The 22,044-nt window shown below is 36.2% G+C and overlaps 1 protein-coding gene across 2 annotated transcripts; it reads right to left on the reverse strand.

The window, feature by feature from the left end:
- Positions 1-2,223: 2,223 nt before the first annotated feature.
- On the reverse strand, positions 2,224-19,435 carry RBM45 (RNA binding motif protein 45). 2 transcript variants are annotated; one of them, XM_027556892.1, is made up of 10 exons: positions 18,989-19,435; positions 15,144-15,266; positions 13,185-13,311; positions 10,885-11,007; positions 9,939-10,118; positions 8,938-9,067; positions 8,678-8,762; positions 8,304-8,467; positions 5,575-5,775; positions 2,224-2,477 (listed from the first exon to the last, which is right to left on the reverse strand). In XM_027556892.1, the coding sequence occupies exons 1-9, from the start codon at positions 19,286-19,288 to the stop codon at positions 5,583-5,585; spliced, it is 1,425 nt and encodes a 474-aa protein (XP_027412693.1). In that variant the 5' UTR covers positions 19,289-19,435; the 3' UTR covers positions 2,224-2,477; positions 5,575-5,582. The 2 variants fall into 2 exon arrangements, with proteins under 2 accessions (XP_027412693.1, XP_027412684.1); XM_027556883.1 differs by having other exon boundaries at positions 9,939-10,124; positions 18,989-19,423.
- Between the last annotated feature and the right edge of the window lie 2,609 nt (positions 19,436-22,044).

Below are 22,044 nucleotides of genomic sequence, written 5' to 3' on the forward strand. Positions count from 1 at the left end.
AAACCATATATTTGAAAGAGAAGTTTATTGATCTATATTGCTTAGCATTTTCTTTGAAATAAAAAAAAAAAACTCATAAAAACCACATTTTGTTGGCAATTTTAGTAACCGACGTATGCATGGTATCAAAATGTCTATACATTTTATTCTTATACCAAAAGTGCAATTGAGAAGTAAACATTTAGGTGAAGACATAAGCACTAGACTATTAAATGTTATTTTTTAGGTTCTAGAATTTCCTCGTTTTAAGAAAAATGTGACATTTTGGTTTTTAAACTTTTAGGGATCAACTGCAAGAGACAGGAGAGTGGCAACAAGGCTAAATGACTGAGAGGATTAAGATTAAATGCACATGGAAGCCAAAGTAAGGATTATTCGCTAAGGCATGCAATTGGGAGAGAAAACGCAAGACTCAAGTCACACTGTAAAACCAATGAAGTGTTTGGCAGGCAGAGAACTATTATACCTTTTTTATTTTTTTAAGAATTTATATGAAGAACTCAAAGAAATAAACATAGACAAGGCACCTTATTGCAATCACGACTGTTTGCTGGAACTGGCTGCTGCTCCTGCTGCTGCTAAGAAGCTTCAGTCATGTCCGACTCTGTGCGACCCCATAGACGGCAGCCCACCGGGCTCCCCCATCCCTGGGATTCTCCAGGCAAGAACACTGGAGTGGGTTGCCATTTCCTTCTCCAATGCAGGAAAGTGAAAAGTGAAAGTGAAGTCGTGTCCGACTCTTCGCGACCCCATGGACTGCAGCCTACCAGGCTCCTCCGTCCATGGGATTTTCCAGGCAAGAGTACTGGAGTGGGGTGCCATTGCCTTCTCTGGCTGGAACTGGCTACCTCACCTTAAATGAAGAACAGAAAACTTGGAGGGCTGGAGGGTATATGATAGCTCCCATGTGAACAAGTAAAATAGCAAGAAATCAGGTTTTATGTCAATTATGAGGATTAACCAAACATGCAATGGACTCAGGCAGTAGGGAGGTTCCTATTTTTACATTATTTAGATTAACCATCTGGCAGGAATATCTGGGGGAGAATTCAAGCATTAATCGAGTGGTAGAGCTAGGTAAACTTCAAGAACCAATTTAATTCTAATCTGTGAAGATGGAACTTCATGTGCAGTAAATGAGTTTGGAATGAATAATCTATTGGCAATTAATCCCTAACTCTCTTCAGAAGTTTTTCATTTCTAAAGACATCACTGGCTTTCTTTTTAAAATATGGCCTTTGGCTAACAGAAAGATACTTGGTTCAATTCTTGTTCAGTATGTCTTGCCTAGGAAGATAAGACAGGATATTTTCTTATCTAAATTTGTTAAAATTACTGATTCAAAAAAAGGATTTTAAGTTTTTAACAGAGAGATGTCCAAGTATGAAATATATTATTACGCTTAGTGAATTTAATCTTTTCACTGTTTTTAATTTAACTCAGGATGTGAGAAGCATGAGGAACCAATTAAGTGGTATTTAACAACTGTATACCACTTAATGTCTTTTTTAAGGTGCCAAACTCTCAACTTTATACCTTTTTTGATACGTATCATTCATCTCAAGAGAAGATAAAATTTTTTTCTTGGATTTTCAAAATAGAAGCAGAATAAGTTCCTAATTTTTAATCTTTTTTTTGAAATGACTGTTCTTCTTATCATAGTCTGTTCTGAAAACTGCTTACACGTCATATTTTTGGAGCAGCCATTGCATTTTATATTTATAAAGGAAAAATGTCCACTTACCAAGGCTACTGGTATTTATTTAAATTATTATCAACAATAACTTAAAATTTTTCCTTATCACCTAAACTGCTGCAAATCTTAAAATCTTAAAAGATCTGTACAACATTACCAACAAAGTATTCTGGTATAACCACAAAAAAAGTATAAAAATATTTCTAATGATATGTCTTTTTAGCCCTTGCTTCAGAATAAGTGTAAGGAGCCAATCTACATGTGTAGATTGAGTAGCAGTTACCATATTTCATTGAATCTCAGATGCAACTGACTGAAAAAAGCACCTTTATGTTCCACTAAGAAAGAAAGGAAAAAAAAAAAGCTGTCGATTATTTACTGATTGATATCATAATATTTCCAATTTCAGAAGTGTAAAAATGTGAAAAAACGTGCATCTCAAAATCAATGAAATGTCATTTAATAAATTTCTAAACATTGTCTATTAAGTTTTTCTCATTCTTATCTTTCACATAAATAAGGCATGATTTAGTTAACCAAAGAAAACTTTATTTCTGCCACACGTAACAACATATTACTCTAAGAAACAACTACTATATTAGTTTTAGCATTAATGTGTGGTTGAAAAACACATGTCAACAATCCTACTCCCCAGACAAAACAATGCTGTGTACAAACTATCAGGTATGTGAAAAAAAAGCCGTCAACTGTCCACAGGGAGTGCGTCCAGTCACATTTTCAGTCAGTCAGCTGAGGAGTACGTCATTATTTAGTCTTTGTTCTGTAGAAAGAACACAACACAAGCATGAAAGTCATCACCTGAAAGGAAAGAGCTGTTGTATATAGTATTCTTAAAATGTTAGTTGTTCCCTTATTTCAATATACCCAATATTACCTGCTTAATCACAGATGCCCCCAAATAAGCAAAACCAAACTTACTGACAAGAATGATGCAAGTGGGTACTGAATTTTGGGAGGGAAAATGCATACAAAAATCATGCATCATTTGAGGATGACAGCTTTGGGTTTTATCCCCACACACCAGGCTGACTGAATGGGTGCTTGTATTTGTCTTCTTAACCATGAGTCCAACTAGAGCATGTATGCTAAAATATTTTGTTCTTTTAGGTAGCTAAACTCAATTAACCATAATTGTTCAATCATAATTGAGAAACAAGGGTAAAGTTCAGAGGGATTTCCCTCAAAATAGTCTGTCAAGATACAAAACAGAGGAAGTGAAAAAAGCAACAGTTGTACAAACTGTTTTATGTGATTAAAAAAAGGAAGAAATGGACCTATAAACACACACACACACATAGATCAGGATGCTCTAAAATACTAAAATTCGAGTTTTCCTCAAATAGAAAGAGAAACATATTTTGCACATCAGATCTATCTCAAAATAGAACTCAACAACTTTCAAAGTGATATTCTTAGACCAGTTTCTTCTCCGATTTCCTAGGCACAATTCAGCTAATCTTAGGCTTATTTCTCAGAGACTAATTTCATTATGAAATCCACAGTAAATGAGGATTCAAAGCAAAAATAAATTAAAAAGCCGTGCTGCAACTAGAAGACATTTAAAACCAGTACAGTTTATTATGTCCTACCATTTTCAATTCATTTGACCCTACTGAATATGTATAACCGCTCAACAAAGGGAAAAAGGATAGATTTGTATTTCATGACTAGTCATGCTGAAGAATACCACTTCCTCTAATTAGGGAACTGGATAATAAACATGTTATTTTAAAGTTTCATTCCCACACACCTGCTGGCCAGAAGGTGGTTTTGTACCATTAAGCTTAATTTCTGACCGTTTTTGATGAGATGACATAAGAAGTTTCAATGAAGTCACCAATGCATGAGTTTTAGCTCACACTTGCAAAGTATTTAAAAATTTTATTTTATAAGAAATTTTGCCGACTCATTTTCTCTTAATAATCCCGTGGAGAAACTCAGCCTCAGAAAGGTGAAGATAACTGCCAAATCATCATTAAGTGTCAGAGATGGAATCCCAATTCCAGATCTTCTGATTTTAAGTCTAATATTCTCTATACTATATAAATAATTATTTTATAAAAAGGCTCACTCACAGGAGTCATTTATATATTTTCCCCATATTAAGAAGTTAGTATTGTCCTCTTTTAAGGACAAAGATTCTTTGAATAAGAGTAAGAATTACTACCTATATTTTGGAAGACTCACAGACATGAATAAGCAGGTTTGCATGCTATTTTAGAAGACAGCTTGTCTAAAGAGAATTCAGTTCTTAACATTTTATTTGTAAAGACAAAAAACTGCTTTAAGAAAGACTTGTTAATTCTTTTTCACTGGCAAATTTAATATTTCTACACTGTATGAAGTAATGGGAGTGGATTTTGTAACATTTGAAAATATTTCTAAATTGAGATATTCATAATGCCCCAATGGGCACTTTCTATCCACAAGTGCCTTCTGCAAGGAGGAAGTAATCATGTGACTTGCTTCATCCAAGGAAAAGTCATCTATAGTAAAGACCCAGACAATTCATTCTGATACTCGCCATTTCTCATAATTGGTGAGAAAAGAAAACTGCTTTCGAGCTAGTAACTTCAAACTGAATCGGATGTGCTTACCAGCTGCTCCAATTGGACCAGCAGTGGACTTGGGGAGCGGGTGTGTGCGTGGGAACAGGGAAGCACTCAGCTTCCCCAGAAACTCAGAATTCATTTCCAGAATAAAAAAGTGAAAGAGCTGAACAATGGTAACTTTTAATAATGTTTCCCCCAACTGCGGAGGTGTGAACTGTCCTATAGATAGAAATTTAGGTTTGATTTCTTAATAGTTAAAAAAAAAAAAAAGGCACTCATAAGGCTGTACGTAGCATTATGTATAACTGACAAGAGCTTTTGATAAACGTCAAGGTTATTTTTGAAAATACACATATGTACATGAACGTGTAGTTTTAATGCACTTATTTCTGAATGTGTACTTTTAATGTACTTATTCACAAATATGAGTCCAGAAAAATACCATTTAGGTCCAAAAAGATGCATTATAATTGACTCTTGAACAATGTAGACATTAGGTGTGGTGACCCTCTACATAGTTGAAAATCTGCATATCACTTACTGTGAACCCTTTTATAAACGTGGATATTTCATACCCACGGTTCTGCGTCCACAGATTCAACCAACCTTGGACCCAACCAACCTCAGATCTAGTGTTGTATTACTTACTACTGAAAACATCCTCATGTCCAGTGGACCCATGCGGTTCAAACTTGCATTGTTCAAGGGTCAACTGTATTAGATATTGCTTTTTAGGCATTTCACTAATGCCTGTCAAGGCATACTTTATAAAGACTGTCATGTGCATGCTAAGTTGCTTCAGTCGTGTCTGACTCTTTACGACCCCATGGACTGTAGCCCATCAGGCTCTTGTGTCCATGGGACTCTTCAGGCAAGAATACTAGAGTGGTTTGTCACGCCCTTCTCCAAAAGACTGTCATAGATTACCTCAATTGATAACTTAGGTGTTAGCTAAAAAAATCTTTAGAAGTCTTCTAATTTTAAAGTTTATGTAACCATACAGTGAAGTTCAATTCTTAATATCTAAGACATTCACACACATACACAAATACTATTTAATTTTCTAAACTGAAATCTGATTTTATTTCACAGAAGGACAAAAACATTCTCCCAGTAAACATAAAAGACTTTTAAGTTTAAAAAGTCCAAGTTTAAAAAATATATTGTAAAAATTATCAGCAAACTTTTAAGTCACAGTGTTTTTAACCAACAACTTCTAAATCCTTAAAAAGAAATTCCCTATATATTTCTTTCATTATACTATTTAGACAATGTGTTTTAGAATTTATATTATAAAGACCTTACCTAAAGAATCAGTAAGTTCTTTGTCGTTTGTTAGATTCTTCTCTTGGGGAGTCTGCCAACATAACTTTGAGTCTGACTCCATTCAGGATCTTTCCATGTAAAGTTGTAATGGCATCATTAGCACTTAGTCTATCAGCATACTTGGCATACCCCACATTTTTTCCTGACACAAGGTAAACTTCAATCAGGTTACCGAAACGACTGAAAGTAAAAAAAAAAAAAAAAGAGAGAGATCAACTGAAACTGATAAGCATATATGCTCAGGTCTAAAAATTAGGATCCATTCTGGACTCCTTTTTCACTCCTTTCCCCACATCCAATCTCTAGTATGTGTCAATCTTTCTTGTTAAACATTTTCCTCTATTAGTTAATTTCTCTTCACTCCCACTCAGGTCTTTTTCCTCACTCTGAGCATCATTATCTTTTTCTTAGTTTATTCTAATACCTTCTTCAACAAAGGTCTATATGGTCAAAGCTATGGTTTTTCCAGTGGTCATGTATGGATGTGAGAGTGGGACCATAAGGAAAGCTGAGCACCAAAGAATTGATGCTTTCGAACTGTGGTGCTGAAAAGACTCTTGAGAGTCCTTTGTACAGCAAGGAGATCAAACCAGTCCATCCTAAAGGAAATCAGTCCTGAATATTCATTGGAAGGACTGATGCTGAAGTGGAACTCCAATACTTTGCCCACCTGATGCGAAAAGCTGACTCACTGGAAAGACTTTGATGCTGGGAAAGACAGAAGGCAGGAGGAGAAGGGGACAACAGAGGATGAGATGGTTGGATGGCATCACCTACTCAGTGGACATGAGTATGAGTAAGCTCCAGGAGATGGTGAAGGACTGGGAAGCCTGGTGTGCGGCAGTCCGTGGGGTTGCAAAGATTCAGATTGGGCAACAGAACAAAAACAACAACAGATACCTTCTTCACTAGTTTCCCTGCATCCTGGGCTTATCCCTCTCCAACCCATTCTCTACCCTGTCTTCTGACTGATTTTTCTAAAAGACAAGTAGGATCATTTCCTCCCACAAAGCCCCTCTGGTAGCTCTTTATGCCTCCAGAGGAAGGATAAACTCCCTAACAGCTTGTGGGCCCTTCTTGACTTGGGTCCTCGAACTCTCCCTGCTTCATCTTTCCTCAGTCTCTTAAATCCTATATTCCCACAACCTCTTTTCATGTTCTCTCTGGAGGAATAACCACCTACATGCCCAAGTTTCTTCCTTGGCTAAATTATTTTTATCCTCCAAAGAATCCTTTCTTCTTTCAAGAAGCATTCTCTGACTTTCTATAGCGGTTGCCCCTCCCATATATTTCATAGCTTGAACATTCCTTTTCACAACACTAACCTCTACAGGTTGTAATTTCCTATTCACTTCTCTGTCTCCTACATGTGATCAGTTCTAAGAGGACAAGAACTATTATGTCTTGTTTACATAATATTGATATAAAGTTTACACAATGTCTCTGGCACTTAGCAGGTACAGAAGAGAGGTTCAAAAAAGAAATAGAATAAATTAGTTAAATAAAAATCAAAACACTTGAACCACATTGCTTATATTTTGTGAAACTCTTCAACAAGTTTTCTATCTATCTTTTAATTCACTAACACTGTTGTAAAGCAAATAGGAAAAGATCAAAAAGAAAATGTTAAGGTTAAAGAAGTTATACTGGAAACAAGTGTCTTCCCCCTTTTTAATACTTATTATATATAATAGCAAGCATTATAATCAAGTAATTTTTTACTCAATGTAATTATATTATCCTTAAGGATCCAGTAGCATGCTGACAAAATAGAAGATGCTTAATAAACACTGTTCAGTTGAATTATAACTGCAAAGGAAAAGGAAAAGAATTCTATAGGCCAGATCTAGACACATGTATTTTCTATCAAGAAACAAATGATTTGTTCGTTCTACGTATGCAATTTACAAAACAATACTATATGTTTTATGTCTTCAAAACAAAATAAAAGGAAATTCTGTGTGGAGACTTAAGCCATATGAATAACAAAGAAAAGGAGATAACTTTGTATTTTTAAAGGTGATACAAACCACAGACTTTTTTAAAACCACAGAACAAATCATCTCCACGTGAGAGGTACTGGACACAGGAAGTTTCCAGACTGCAAGAATACTTAAATGTCTAGTTTAAATAAATTATATTATTTTAAAATATTTATTAAAATTAAAAAAAAAATTGTTTTTGGCTGCTCTACACAGCATATGGGATCTTAGTTCCACACCAGGGATTGAGCCTGCATGCCTTGCATTACAGCTGCTGCTGCCGCCAAGTCGATTCAGTCGTGTCTGACTCTGTGCGACCCCATAGGCGGCAGCCCACCAGGCTCCTCCGTCCCTGGGATTCTCCAGGCAAGAATACTGGAGTGGGTTGCCATTTCCTTCTCCAATGCATGAAAGTGAAAAGTGAAAGTGAAGTCGCTCAGTCATGCCTGACTCTTAGCAACCCCATGGACTTCAGCCTATGAGGCTCCTCTGTCCCTGGGATTTTCCAGGCAAGAGTACTCGAGTGGGTTGCCATTGCCTTCTCCACGCATTACAGCATCAGCGGACGACCAGGAAGTCCTGGGATGACTCTCCACTTCCAATGAAGGTGTGGGGAAGTCCCTTGTTGGGGAACTAAGATCCTAAGTGCTTCGTAGCCAAAAAAATTTAAAAAGTTTTAAATAATAAAATAAAATAAAATGTAACTCTATGGAACTGAAATCTTACCAGAATATATCCTCTAGTACATCTAAAGGCAAAGGATGTGGATTAAAAACGATAAAAAGTCTTTCCTTCACAGGAGTGTCAGGAGGAGCTTTTTTTTTGCATGATGGTAGTGCAACATCCGTCTGGATTTGAGGCAGCTGTGATCCAGAACTTCCTGCAAATTGCTGTTGAAGAATTAGGTTCAAAATGAGAAAAAGAAAAAACGGCACTTTGGGGATTTTATAATAAGTCAAGAGCTAAAAATAGACGTGTTATCATGGCACCTCTGTGGTCTTTTACTATATCTCTGAACATTTTCTTACACAGGTAATAAACAGAGGCCACATTTATTTTATACCCTAATGGTGTACTGTAAGGTTAAATTCTTCACTTACCAGAAATTGCTGCTGACTTGGGTTATTCCACACAATTGATGCAAGCTGTGCAGCGACCATCTGCGTTGCCATTTTTCTAAGGAGACTGGAGATAAGAACAGGTAATTTATAGAAAACTAGAAATACTCAAGTCTCTCACAATAACTTGCTTCACGTAACGTCCTCACCTGAGAGGTAAATTGTTCTCTACTTTTATTCTCTCAGTCATGGCATGCACACCCGAAGTGTGGCTTTAGAGTAGTTCCTGGAATGGTACTTACTCTGTTGCATTACTCCCATCATCAATGAAGGAAACACCTATCCGATTCCCAGGAGGGTACTGAAATCCATGTAACTTGTATTTTGCATAAATAGCTGATGCTACATTAAAATACTGAACCACTCCATGACCTAGAACAAAGCAGAGAATATATGGGAATTAAAAAGAAAGCAGATTGAATACCTAGAGTCTGTGTTGTCACAAAGATAAAACAACATAGAAAGACACTAATATCACAACATTAATAATATATAATCAAATGTATCAGAAAACAAAATTATTTTTTACTGATACATGTGTTCAACAGTCATGTTCCTATAAAGCAAAATATGAACCAGATTTTCGTAAAAACATGAATATGATATTAAAAAAATATATATATCATTAGCTTAAGTTCTGTCCAAAGAATTTAAAGATACTAGCTTTTCTTGTATGACAGAGATACACCTTAAAAACCAACTAATTTTTCTTAACATTTCAATTCTATGAAATAAGCTTCAAAATTCTAAAATTTTTCGTATCATACTAAGTAGGAAATGAAATGAGAAGTGATATATGAAAGAATATACAGTCATCTTGGCTAGCTGAAATGATATAGAGAGAAAAAGTGATAAATGTATGAAAACCAAAAAGTAGGGAATAGAGGGTTTAGGATCAGACTCACACATTTCACATTCTTTTGAGGAGCATTTTTGGGGGAATGAAGATAAACTGGGAGATTGGGATTGACATATAACACTGCTATATATAAAACAGATAGCTATTAAGGACCTACTGTATAGCACAGGGAACTCTACTCAGTACTCTATAGTGACCTATATGGGAAAAGAATCTAAAAAAAGGGTGGATATAGGTATATGTATAAGTGATTCACTTTACTGTACACCTGAAACTAACACAACATTATAAATCAACTGTACTCCAATAAAAATTTTTAAAAAGTGCCAGTGGAGAAAAGCCATTTTAACAAACTACAGTACATTTACAAAGACATTATCTTACCATAATTAGAATAAGGATCTCGCTGGACTTCACAGTATTCCAAGCCTGGTACTATATCAAAAATGCTGAAAAGCTGCTCTTCAGTAAAAGGAACTCTTGATACAACTGACAGGCGTTTGGAGATAGCTTCCTGGCCTCTGTTGTCATTCTTGTCAAAACTTGAAAATTCAGATTGTTGTTCTCCAACAATACAGAAAAAAAAGCAAATCTTTACATTTCTATTCATTCAAAGATGCATTTAACATTTTAAGTACTAGAAAATAAAATGAACTGTCATTGAGTCCTCTGCATTGATCAAAGGCACTGTTTTCTGTAGTATGCTGGTCATCAGCACTATCAGGAGAGACAGGATGAGAAAACAGACAACTCTCCCCATTTCCTCGCCTCTATTCAAAAATGTAAGCAGAAATGTGTAGTCTAATTTCACAGGAATATGCTTACTATGCAAAATTGCAAAATATAGCAAGTGTTTCACCTAAAAGCAAATTTATGCCAAATAAGAGTTACAGGTCTTACCATCATCATACATTTCCCCCCCTTTTTTAAACTTTACTATTGTCATTCCTCTTCTTTCTCTAACCCTAATTTTAAAGCATCAGTAATTTAGGGATAAAATTTTAGGATTCATACTGAGGGGATAGCTATGTATGTTTTCCATACTTCTTGATCAGCTACTTATAAGCAGCAACCCACCCTCACATAATGGCAGTGACATAGTGTAACACTTAGATAATGCAAAACTAGCCATAAAAAAACCTTAACTGGAAATAACTTAAATGTTAAATAATAAGGACATTAGGGACCATGACCAACTTTAAAAAACCCTATAAATTCTCTTATGTACTGTGTGAGATTTAGACTGCTGATAAAAGAATATTAAAAAAACCCTCCAAATCAGACTGAATATTTACTACTTATACCATTAAAGTAAAGATAGCCTACTTACCAAATGAAAACATATTTACCCTAGGTTCATGTCCTAAAGTCTCCTGCCTCATATTACTGTAATAATCTTGTTCTGAGGATTCAGATGCTTTATTTTTAGGTTCAGCCAAGATTGCTCTATAACCTGAAAAAGACAATCTATGAATTTCAAACTTTATAGCAAATTTAACATACTTACAAATATACTCGACTGCTACTGCTTGATTTAGTTTTATAATTGTATAAAAAATCTATACCAACAACCATCTCCACCAGACCTACGTATTTTTTTGTTTTTTGAAAGACAGAAAAGAGTAAATGAGAAATAGCAAGAATCCCAAATTATGGGTCAATAGAGACATGAAAGATCACGATTCTATGCTATCCTTTCCAATCAATCAATCCATCCCTACTACAGATGACATCAATCATAGTCATTCATTACATTGATCAATCAATCCCTACTACAGATGACATCATCATTCATTCTCTCAGCCTTCTCAACATCAAAATCTAACAGTGCTTCTTCACACCCAACTGCCATCAAGATTCTTCCTTTGAAATGTACCTAGAGGATGCTACATTTTACTCCAATTTCCCTGCCTCTGTTTTAAAATTATATTTTCTTCAATTAATTACAACAATCCTTCAACTGATCCATTTGCCTCTGGGTTAAGAGTTTTAACTAGGTGTCCAAAAATGAGCTTGTGTGTATGTGCACTAGGGCGTATTTCAAAGGGAGAAGGTTCACAGCTTTCACCATATTATTTAGTGGCTCCAAAAAGGATAAAACCAGCCTCTTTGAATTCTTTCTCTGGAAATTCACTCTTGATACTGTGTTTAGATCAAAGATCCTGAAACAGTTTTTGCTATTTTTCTTCTCTTGAAGCAATCTTCAAGGGAAATTCTAATGTGGACTAAGCTTGAACTTTTCATAACCTCCCGTATATGGTCCAAATGTACCTAGATTACTTTCTCAATGGGAATAACAAGGTTTACTCAGATTGTTGCCTTCACACTATTAGGCAAAGATATTCATTTCTAGATATGTCACGTCTGACTGACATTGCTCTCATCATCTGCCCTGGCTCCTCTACACCAGGTGCAAAGTCTACTCCAGACGTATTTTCACGCTGCACTGGTGCACTTACTTTTCACCACTGACAGGCAATATCACACACGTTTGAACACTTTTTCATTTGCCATATTTTCATTGAGACTACTCTAAATGACAAAATCTTTGCTAGGGATCTCAAAGTCTTAACTGAGGGCTCACTACTATGCCGAGTATAGTACTAGGTACTTGGGGTGACAGAAACTGATAAATAAGACATATACCTTGCTTTCAAAGAGCTTAAAAAAATCCTATTACTCTTCAACTATTTTTTGCCTATTAGATCTTGGCTATCCAAGATAATTTATAGCTATAAATTTTAATTTATGGGTATTAAATTTATAGCTATAAATTCCTTAAATGTCAGGGATGCTATATAAATTCCAGTTGTATCCCTCTAATTATATTGATGAGTATACCATAGGTACTCAATTAATGCTGGCTGACTGATAAATTTAGAAGGATGTGAGAGAACATTTTGGTGTGTAACTTAGAATTATCTAAACGTTCTGATTAACAATAATTATTTCCAGTATGTATGTATTTTATAATATCCTGAAACCCACTAACTGAAATAAATATTCTACATCTCATTTCTAAAGCTCAATATAATCACAAGTATGACAACAAAGAATATTTTCCTTGGTCTTTAAAATTCTCATTCTTCAGAATGTACACCAGTAACAGTAATGCCACTCTAGCTTGAAATTAACCCAATGTGCATTTACTTTCCAAAGTTAGCAAACCTTAAAAATCCTATCTTTATTAATTATATGTTTATTAGTATACTTACTTCTATTTAGGGTTTAAGTCATACATGAACAAATACTACAGACTACTTGAATTTCTTTAAAATACAAAGAATAAATATAAAAAAAAAAAACAAACAACCCAACCTGAAAGGGTTGGTCAATATTTTTAATACCTAAAATTCTAAAATAATTGAATAAACCCTAAAACCCTGTGGAAATACTAATGAAACGAGCATTTTCACTTAATGAGTTAATGCAGTTGCTCATATTTTTCAAGACAGTGCCTCAGTGAATGCTTAATAATAACCCCCAAATTATTTTCATCCTAAGACTATATATATTTAAATTACCATTACTGAGATTAAATTAGCAGGTATGGCTATTAGCACAAACCACTATTAAGATAATCAGATTAGCACTTTTTCAAATAACAATGATAAATGAACACATCCTTACTTCGATCACAGTTTTCTATTGCTTGGGCAGCTTGTGATGGTTTTAAGTACCGAACATAGCCCAAGCCTTTACTTTCTCCAGTTACTTTATTCTTAATAATGCTGCAATACTCGATATCTCCAAACACCTATGAGAGTTAAAAGAAATGTTCTTAGAGGAGTTAAGATTAATAAACTGAACAGATTTCAGAACTAAATTAAAATTTGTTTATTGATCTTCTTGCTTGCTAAAAAAAGAAAATAGAATTTATAGCTATTTTTAATAATGGAATATGTATGTCACAAACTAATAAGGTGCTCGAAAAATAATCTTAATGATGATAAAAACCAAATAATAACATAACCAAAACAATGATGCTTTTTATTTACTGAACATTTGCTTTACATGTATCACTTTATTGTTACAACAGTCCTTCAAGGATATATATGTTACACTGCTTATTTCACAGACACTGGGCCTTAGAGAAATCAAATAATTAGCCGAAGTCATGGAGGTAGAGTAAGAATTTGTTCATGGTCTGGATAGCTTCAAAGCTTTACTCAGTGATGGTTAAGCAGAGACTCTGGATTAGAATCTTCTTTATTCAAATCTTGGTTCAGCCACTTAAATACTGGACAGTTGAGTTGCCCTCTCTGGGTCCATCTCCTTACCTGGTAAATGGGACTAACAGCTGTACCTACCCAGAGGGTTGTTTTCAGAGTTAAAAGAACAAATATATCTAAAGTGCCTATACAGGGTCTGGGATATAGTCAACATTCAGTAAATATTAACTATAATTATTTATCTTCCTTTTAACATAAACATAAACAAATCATTATGTATTCTTTTAAAGCAGTGCTTCTCAAAGTACATCTTTAAAATATACTGTTTCACTCAGAAAGTTAATACTCTATGTGAGAAATATGTGGTAAATGTTTACTTTTAAGGTTGGAAGAAATACAGGATATAAATTGTTTATTATTTATTTTATAGATACCAATTGTAACTTTACTATATGTAGATAAAAATGCTATGTGTTCACTCAGAAAAGGATAAAAGTTTGTAAGTATATAATGTATGAACTTTTTCCTTACTATTGGAGAAAATATGGAGTATATGTATTTAGTATTTGTTATTTTTGAAGTATTTTATTCAATCCTCATTTGGGTAGGATGGAGGAAGTTTAAAATTACTTTTTATTACTTGTTTTCTTTCTTGCTTGTTGCCCACAAGTACTTGGGAAGGTACTGAAAAATAATAAAAAATTACAACTCAAAAGACAATTTTAAAATTGGTTTTGAAATAGTTTTTGTGAAAGTGTATCACTGCATATAAAATTTAATGGCTAAAAAGAGATTTTAAGTCGTCTCCAAATTTCACTGACTACAATCTAGCTAAAGTAGCTAAAGTGAGAGCTATAGGTAATTTTTTTTCTTTCAATATAACTCCTTCAAAGGCCTAATTTTAACACATAAACTATAAAGGATAAGCCTTTCTGTGAATAAGTACAACACGTCACAATTTGCAATAAATGTGAGCTAGTACAGTTCATACACTCAGGCTTGCCTGATGTACCTCTGTGAGAGCCAATAGAGAGCAGTGTTAAGAGGGTGCTTTGAAATTTTCAAGACCAAGAGCAGATTCTAGATTTAGACAGCCTGGGCATGAATAACGGCCCCACTGCATAATTACATATGTGACCTTACTTAAAACTCTGAGCTTTACACTTCCATTTCCTGAATCTGTATTTTTGCTAAATGGGGAAGAAACACCATCATTAATATTTTCCAGGTTTTATATATTTTCAAAAAAAACTATTTTAGTTTTAACATTTAAAAACTAGATTGAAATAAGTGACTTAAAAAGTTATTTAATTCTCCACCACCAATCTAATGATCTAACTCAAACAACCTAAGATTTAGTAATTGTACAACCAATTTAAGATTGTAAATTATCACAAACATCAGCTATTAGAAGCACCTTAAATTTTTCCCGTAGATCTTCTTCTGTGTAGGACTTTGGTATCATAACAAATATTCTTGTAAGTTCTTCATCTTCAACATCTCGGTGACTTCCAGATGATCTGGACTGAGCAATGAAAACCTAAGAAACAAACAAAACCCAAAGAAAAATGCAGAAATATCAGTCAACTGTTTTTCTATTTCTTAAGAATACTTACCTTATTATTAGCTTAAGTTTCATGTTAGGTTAAATACAATGTGATAGGATCTCATCAAACAACACTGTAAAGCAAATTTTATTGCAGTGACCTTTTATGAGATAAGACTAATCATCACATTATGTTTTTTTGAAAATTTTTTTCCTTTTCTATTTAATCTGTCCACAATGCGGGAGACCTGAGTTCAATTTCTGGGTTGGGAAGATCTCCTAGAGAAGGGAATGGCAACCCTCTCCAGTATTTTTACCTAGAGAATTCGAATCATGGACAGAGGAGCCTGGTGAGCTACAGTTCACAGGATGGCAAAGAGTCGGACACGACTACATGACTGAGCGACTCCACACACATACACCGAGAGCAAGAGGCAGTGCACTGAAACAGCATGTGTACTCTGTTGAGTGTTGGGTGGTGTCAATAAATGTCAGTTATACAGCTGATTAATAGTGTTACTAAAATGTCACACATACTTCATTTCCTTTTCTATCAGAGACTGAGTGTAAAAATATGATTATGAATTTATCTTTTCTCCTTTTAGTTCTATTAATAATGCTTCATGTATTCTGAAGTTCTGTTATTGGCTGCATAAACATTCGGAATTATTTTGTAGTTTTTGACTGGTATTTTTATGTTTAGGAAATTATTCTGTTAATACTCTTCCTGTTGAAGACCATTTTTGTCTGATACCATACCAGCTTTTCTTATCCTTTTACCAGCTTTTTCTATTCCTTTATTAAATACTTTCAACCACTTTGTATCTTTATACTTAAACTGCATCTCTTGTAAACAGCACTTAGTTTGACCTTTAAGAAAAAATCCTGACAATCCCTGACTTTTAATAGGAGTCAGTTTATGTTTAATATCGATATAGTTGGATTTAAGTCTAGATGGCCATGTTTTTGTTTGCTTTCTAATATTAATCCTTAAAAAGATAACCCAACTATATTCTGGATCATCTCAGTGACCACCTGAATGACTTATGTGAGCAAGAAAATGCACACAATGAACTGAGGCTCTATTTCTCTATTAGTAATTTAGTTCTACTGAAATATCATCTGTGACATTAGGTTATTATTTGGAGTGTAATTTGCTTTGTGGTATTGCTTTTAAAAATTTCTTTGGTTTTACATTATTCTAGAAGAATGTGTTAATTACGGTTATGAATTTGTAGAGCCACGAGCATAATGGCTACGTTTATTTTTCATAACTTGAAGAAATGTAATAGAATTAATGTAAATCACCATAATACAGGGCCCTTGAATTTTTTGTTTTCTTCTGTTTTTGAAGAGGGGCTGTATACCACTCAGTGGGGAAAACCTGAACCTATGAAATTCCAGGGTAGGAGGCAGTAACTAAAAAACCAAAGAATTTATAAATATTTTAGAAATCCTGAAAAAGAGGGTCATTATATTTGCTTGGAAAGCAGCTCTCCCAGAGGTGTAGAACCTTGCTTACAAGATATAGCTGGAGACATCCCTAGAGAGCATCAACTTCCATGTTATTCCTTCAATAAACATACCATGTGCCAAACACTGTATAAGGTATTAAGTATAGAGTACTAAATAACACAGAAATAGCCCACTAGAAAGTTAGTCCAGTGGATATATTAAGTAATGGATGGTATGTAGGGAAATACAAATAGGGAACCTTTAAGTATATGAGAAGACACTAGGAGAAAAAAAGTCTCAAGTACTCTTTGTGACTGGAGTTGCCATCAGATCACAAATTTCTTAATTTTAGAAGATTGGAGCATTTCAAATTTCTGATAGAGGAGACAATATCTAAGTAGATATGTATAATAATTAACCACCTACTTGATGATTTCTCCTAAGATTTTACTCTTTCACTTTCTAGGTTTTACCCTTTTCCTCAAGATAATATAGTTGATCGATCACAGGATTCTCATTTGCACAATCCTTTCTGGCTGTAGGCCTGTTATCAAAATTTTTATCTTTTAGGACTTTTGAAACTTTGCAAAAGCAAAGTACACGAAGAAAACTGAGGCTGAATTAATTTAACTGGAAATATCGAAAAACAGAAAAAAACCCCCCCTACAATGCAGTGGAAGACGGTGGAAGATGGTGGACGCTGTGAAGAGTGACCTTAGATTGTCCAGCTAAGCACTGTAGTCCAAAAACCCTCTGGCTGAAACTGAGTGTACAATATGACAAACAAAATTTAAACTTTATCTTTGGGAACCATTTAATTTCTCTGTGGCTAAAAGGGAAGGATACATTTTAGTGTTGAGACTTTTACTTCTCTTGTAGGAATTTAATCAAGGAAAGAGGGGGTCATTATGTTTCAAATTTGGGGCAGTGAGCAAAGTTTCCCAGGAGACCTCTGTGGTTATATTCAAAGTACAGAAATTCTCTCTGCTAAGATCACAATTGAAAGAAGATGAAAATTATCAACCTAGTGCAGGAGTCAACAAACTTCAACTTCCTGTTTTTCTATAGTCCATAGGCTAAGAACTGCTTTTACATTTTTTTGAGGGTTGTTAAAAAACAAAAAGAATGTATGACAGAGACTGTATGTGATTCACAAAGCCTAAAATATTTATTGACTCTTTATAGAAAGTTTGTCCCTTTGATTTTACATGCTGTGGCCTTACACGTAACTTCACTGATGATCTGTTTTGACTTATTTCAGACGGTTTAGAAGGTGGGAGGAGACAGAATGCCTATTGCCTAATGTGTTGTCGGCATTTCCCGGCTCCTCTGTTTTCTACTAAACCAAGTATGGGGAAGAGACTGTTACTATGGACAAACATGAGATAACCCTCAAAATCACCCTTCCTGCCATGTGTCAGTATATTAATTTTACAGATAAATTAGATGTGGAAACTAAATATAAATACCACCAAAATGAATTAGCAGTATGCCAAGAAGCATTTAATAATAATACAATTTACACTATCATCACAATGATTTGGCGTTTGTTTGGTTTTTTGATTTGGCTCTTTTTAAGGCAGTTTACTTTGGTTTGCTTTCAAAAAGAAGTGACAGTAACAAAACCTATAACATTAATATCTTCACAGAGGGGTTTATTTATAATAATTTGTAAAAAATTACAAATTTTTACATAAGTGTGATAAATAGGCAATAGCAGTAGTTTTAATTACCTGCACTTAAATATTATATACATGTATACTTTTGTTTGGTACTGGGAAAATGCCTAACTTCAGAGGGCCACAATTAAATCTACTTTTATCAAGTTGTTAAGCACCTTACCGATGTGGGGAAAAGTAGAGTTAACTACTTTTATACGTGGTAACCAAGACGTCTGAGAGAGGAGAGTAAGAAAAGTTCTCATAGCAGGTCGGGTCGGAGTTGAGAGCTGAATTAGTGACGGCGGGGGTGGGGGAAGGCCCAGCCACCGCAGCTCTGCAGCCCGAGTAGCCACAGATAACCTGGTCCGACCCGGAAGCGGGTGTTCTCTCCGCATCCCTTATCTCCCGCACCCTCTAGCAGATTTTCGCGCAGGGAGGTCCTAGGAAATCCTCTCTGCAACGTGGTCCTTCCCTTGCCTCGCCCCGGAATGCCAGGTGCTTTCCAGACCGCTCCAGCTAGCGAATGCACTGCCCTTACCGCACCCCGAAACCGCTCCCCTCCGCCCCCCACCCGGGACATCCCGTCCCGGGCACCCGCACCTTGATGGGCTTGGTGTCGCTGGGGGTGAGGCACTGGCCATGCATCTCCTCCATGGCCCTACAGGCCTGCGAGCTGCGGGCAAACTTGACGAAGGCGATGCCCTTGGACTCCTTGGTGTGCTTGTCGCGCACCACCCAGATGTCCTGGATTTCCCCAAAGGGCGAGAAGCGCTCCCTCAGCACCGACTCGGAAGTGTACTTGCTGATCACCAGGAAGATGCGGCTGTTGGGCGGCTCGTCCAGGTTGTCCACGCCCGGGCGGAAGCCTCCGCCGCTTGCACAGCTGCCCGCTTCGTCCATGGTGCTCCACCCGGGGCGGAATCCAGGCTCGCACCCCTTTACTCCTCCTGGCTCCAGCCGTGCTACAGCCACGACCGTCGCACCACACCCAGCCGTTGCCGGTCCGGGGTCCGTTTCCGGAAGACTGAAAAGTTTGGCTCCCGGCGCAGGCCGGACGCGCAGTGAGACGGCTTCCGGGGTGGGGGGTGGTGGGCAGCCTGCAGCGCGCCCTAGCGGCCCGGGGGAGCCCGCCGCAGTCCAGGCCCCCAATCCGGTGGAGCCAACGCCCACACTTAAGGTGTGCGACCCTGGTTCCATGTTGCTAGAAGAGCCCTGTCTGGTGGAAGAGCTTTCCTGTTGCTGGCTCTACCCTTCCTCTACAGCCCATGGACTCTTCCACCAAACCTGCCATCTTGGTCGTAAGCTCACTAGAACAGCTCCATAGGACTAAGTTAAAACTGTTCAGCTTTACTGCTGATCATCCAACTCCAGTCTTATTGTTGAGAAGACTGAGATGAAGAATTGGGGCCAATCGCATAACAAAAGGCAACAGAAACATTAATACAAACAGTAGAGCCCTAACCAGAAAACAACTCCATCTTCGTGTATGCTAAATCGCTTCAGTCATGTCCTACTCTTTGCAACCCTATGGACTATATAGCCCACCGGGCTCCCCTGTCCATGGGATTCTCCAGGCAAGAATACTGGAGTGGATTACCATTTCCTACTCCAGGGGATCTTCAGGTCCCAGGGATCAAACCCACATCTTTTTTGTCTCTTGCATTGGCAGGCAGACTCTTTACTATTAGAACAACCTGGGATGTACTTGATTCCCACAAGCAACCATGGGTGGTTTGAGGGAAAAAAGAATGCAGCACGCTACTGTGGAGCTAGGAGAAATGTGAAAGTAAAGTGAAAGTGTTAGTCGCTCAGTCCTGTCAGACTCTTTGCTACCCTTCGGCTCCCCTGTCCATACAATTCTCCAGGCAAGAATACTGGAGTGGGTTCCCATTCTCTTCTCCAGGGGATCTTCCCGACCCAGGGTTCCAACAGGGATTTCCTGCATTGTAGAAAGATTCTTTATCCTCTGAGTCATCAGGGAAGCCCTAAGGTTCAGGTAAAATGGGAAATCTGTACTGACTTCTAAAGCTTGTTGTTAATGGAACTTGAAGACCTGTGTTGCTATGAATGAAAACATATAAATACTGTTTATTGTGTACCAGCCATAATCCAGGCTCTGCATAAGGATCTGGACATACAATGGAGAAAAGGAAATACATGATGCTGGCTCTCAGAGAGCTTTTCTTTTCTATTGTGGAAGTCTTATAAGAAAATACATAGTGCAAACTAACACCAGATTGTGTTAAATGGTTTTGCCACTGAATTATATGAGCTTGGGCAAATTACTTCAAGTTTTCAACTTCAGTTTCCTCAACTGTAAAGCAGAAATAATATACCCTACTAAATAGCATAGTTGTCTAGCTTAATTAGGGCTTCCTAAGTGGTGCTAGTGGTAAAGAACCCACCTGCCTAATGCAGAAGACTTAAGAGATGCAGGTTTGATCCCTGAGTTGGGAGGATCCCCTGGAGGAGGGCATGGCAACCCACTTCAGTATTATTGCCTGAGAATCCCGTGTACAGAGGAGCCTGGTGGGCAATAGTCCATAGGGTCACAAAGAGTTGGACATGACTAAAGCAATTTAGCACATAAGCAAGCTTAATTAATTCATCCATTCTATTAGCTCAGAAATGTTTTTGATTGCTGTCTGTTGGGCACTGTGCTATAATTGAATGATATGTGTTAAATGATTCTCTCCTTACTTCATGAAATTAATAGATTGGGCTTCTCGAAATAGGATTATTTGAGATAAGATATATAGGGCTAATAGCCTAGTGATCAAATGAGATACGTGTACAATGTACGATAGAGATTTAATTTCTTATTCCATTTGTCTATGGTGTACAATCCTCCATTCTTAATATTGTATAGTTGTATGATGGCAACTGAGTTAGGGATTCTGGGTTCTCACTCAGGCTTTAGCACAAAATTGATACAGTTTCTCCTTGCATTACTTCCCACGTCTGTAAAATGAAGGATCTGTTTACATTGGAGCTTAACAAGTTAAGGAAATATCTTAACTTTCCACTTCTCTTTATCTTGCCCAGACCAGTCAAAGTGAATGAAAACAATGTCGTAATATAATAATTTTATTGATGTAAAGAAAGTCCAGTATTCTAGCAATACTATTTGAACACTAGTGCCATCTAGTGGAAAATGTATACTTTTTTTAAACAGCATTTTCTGGGAAATCTCTTCTTTGTAAAACAAGATTACTGATTGGTATCCTGAGAATTTTAGAGTAGTTAATTTTATTTTAGAACGAATGAAAGATTGGAGAGAACAAAGCCTGAATCAGAAATATTGGGTGATGCTGAGAAAGCAAAATTTCTTTACCATTTAATCATGTGAAATAATACCACATATTCAAGGAAAATAAGAAATTTACTTATAAATTATAGTAAATAATTTTTTTACTTGTCTATTTTAAACAGATTTATTGCTATATAATTCAAATATATGATTCACCCATTTAAAGAATTAAGTTAATTGCTTTTTAGTATTCACAGAGTTGTGCAACCATCTCCACAGTTGTAGAACATTTTCATCACTCAGTAATGACAGATTTTTTTTATGTTCAAATCATATAAAGTCACATTTGACCATGAATCACATGGAAGTAAAACAGTTGAAAATTCTGAGATTTGAAAGAATGATT

Source organism: Bos indicus x Bos taurus, chromosome 2 (assembly GCF_003369695.1).
Source record: "Bos indicus x Bos taurus breed Angus x Brahman F1 hybrid chromosome 2, Bos_hybrid_MaternalHap_v2.0, whole genome shotgun sequence".
NCBI classification, from domain to species: domain Eukaryota; kingdom Metazoa; phylum Chordata; class Mammalia; order Artiodactyla; family Bovidae; genus Bos; species Bos indicus x Bos taurus.

Bases quoted from the DNA above. Each gene is read 5' to 3' on its own strand.
- RBM45 (XM_027556883.1), bottom strand. From the start codon at position 19,288: ATGGACGAAGCGGGCAGCTGTGCAAGCGGCGGAGGCTTCCGCCCGGGC. The intron at 13,312-15,143 runs GTGCTTCTAATA...TAACTCTCATAG, and splicing joins ATCTACGGGAAAAATTTAAG to GTGTTTGGAGATATCGAGTA. The intron at 10,125-10,884 runs GTAAGTAGGCTA...TTTTCTGTATTG, and splicing joins GGTAAATATGTTTTCATTTG to TTGGAGAACAACAATCTGAA.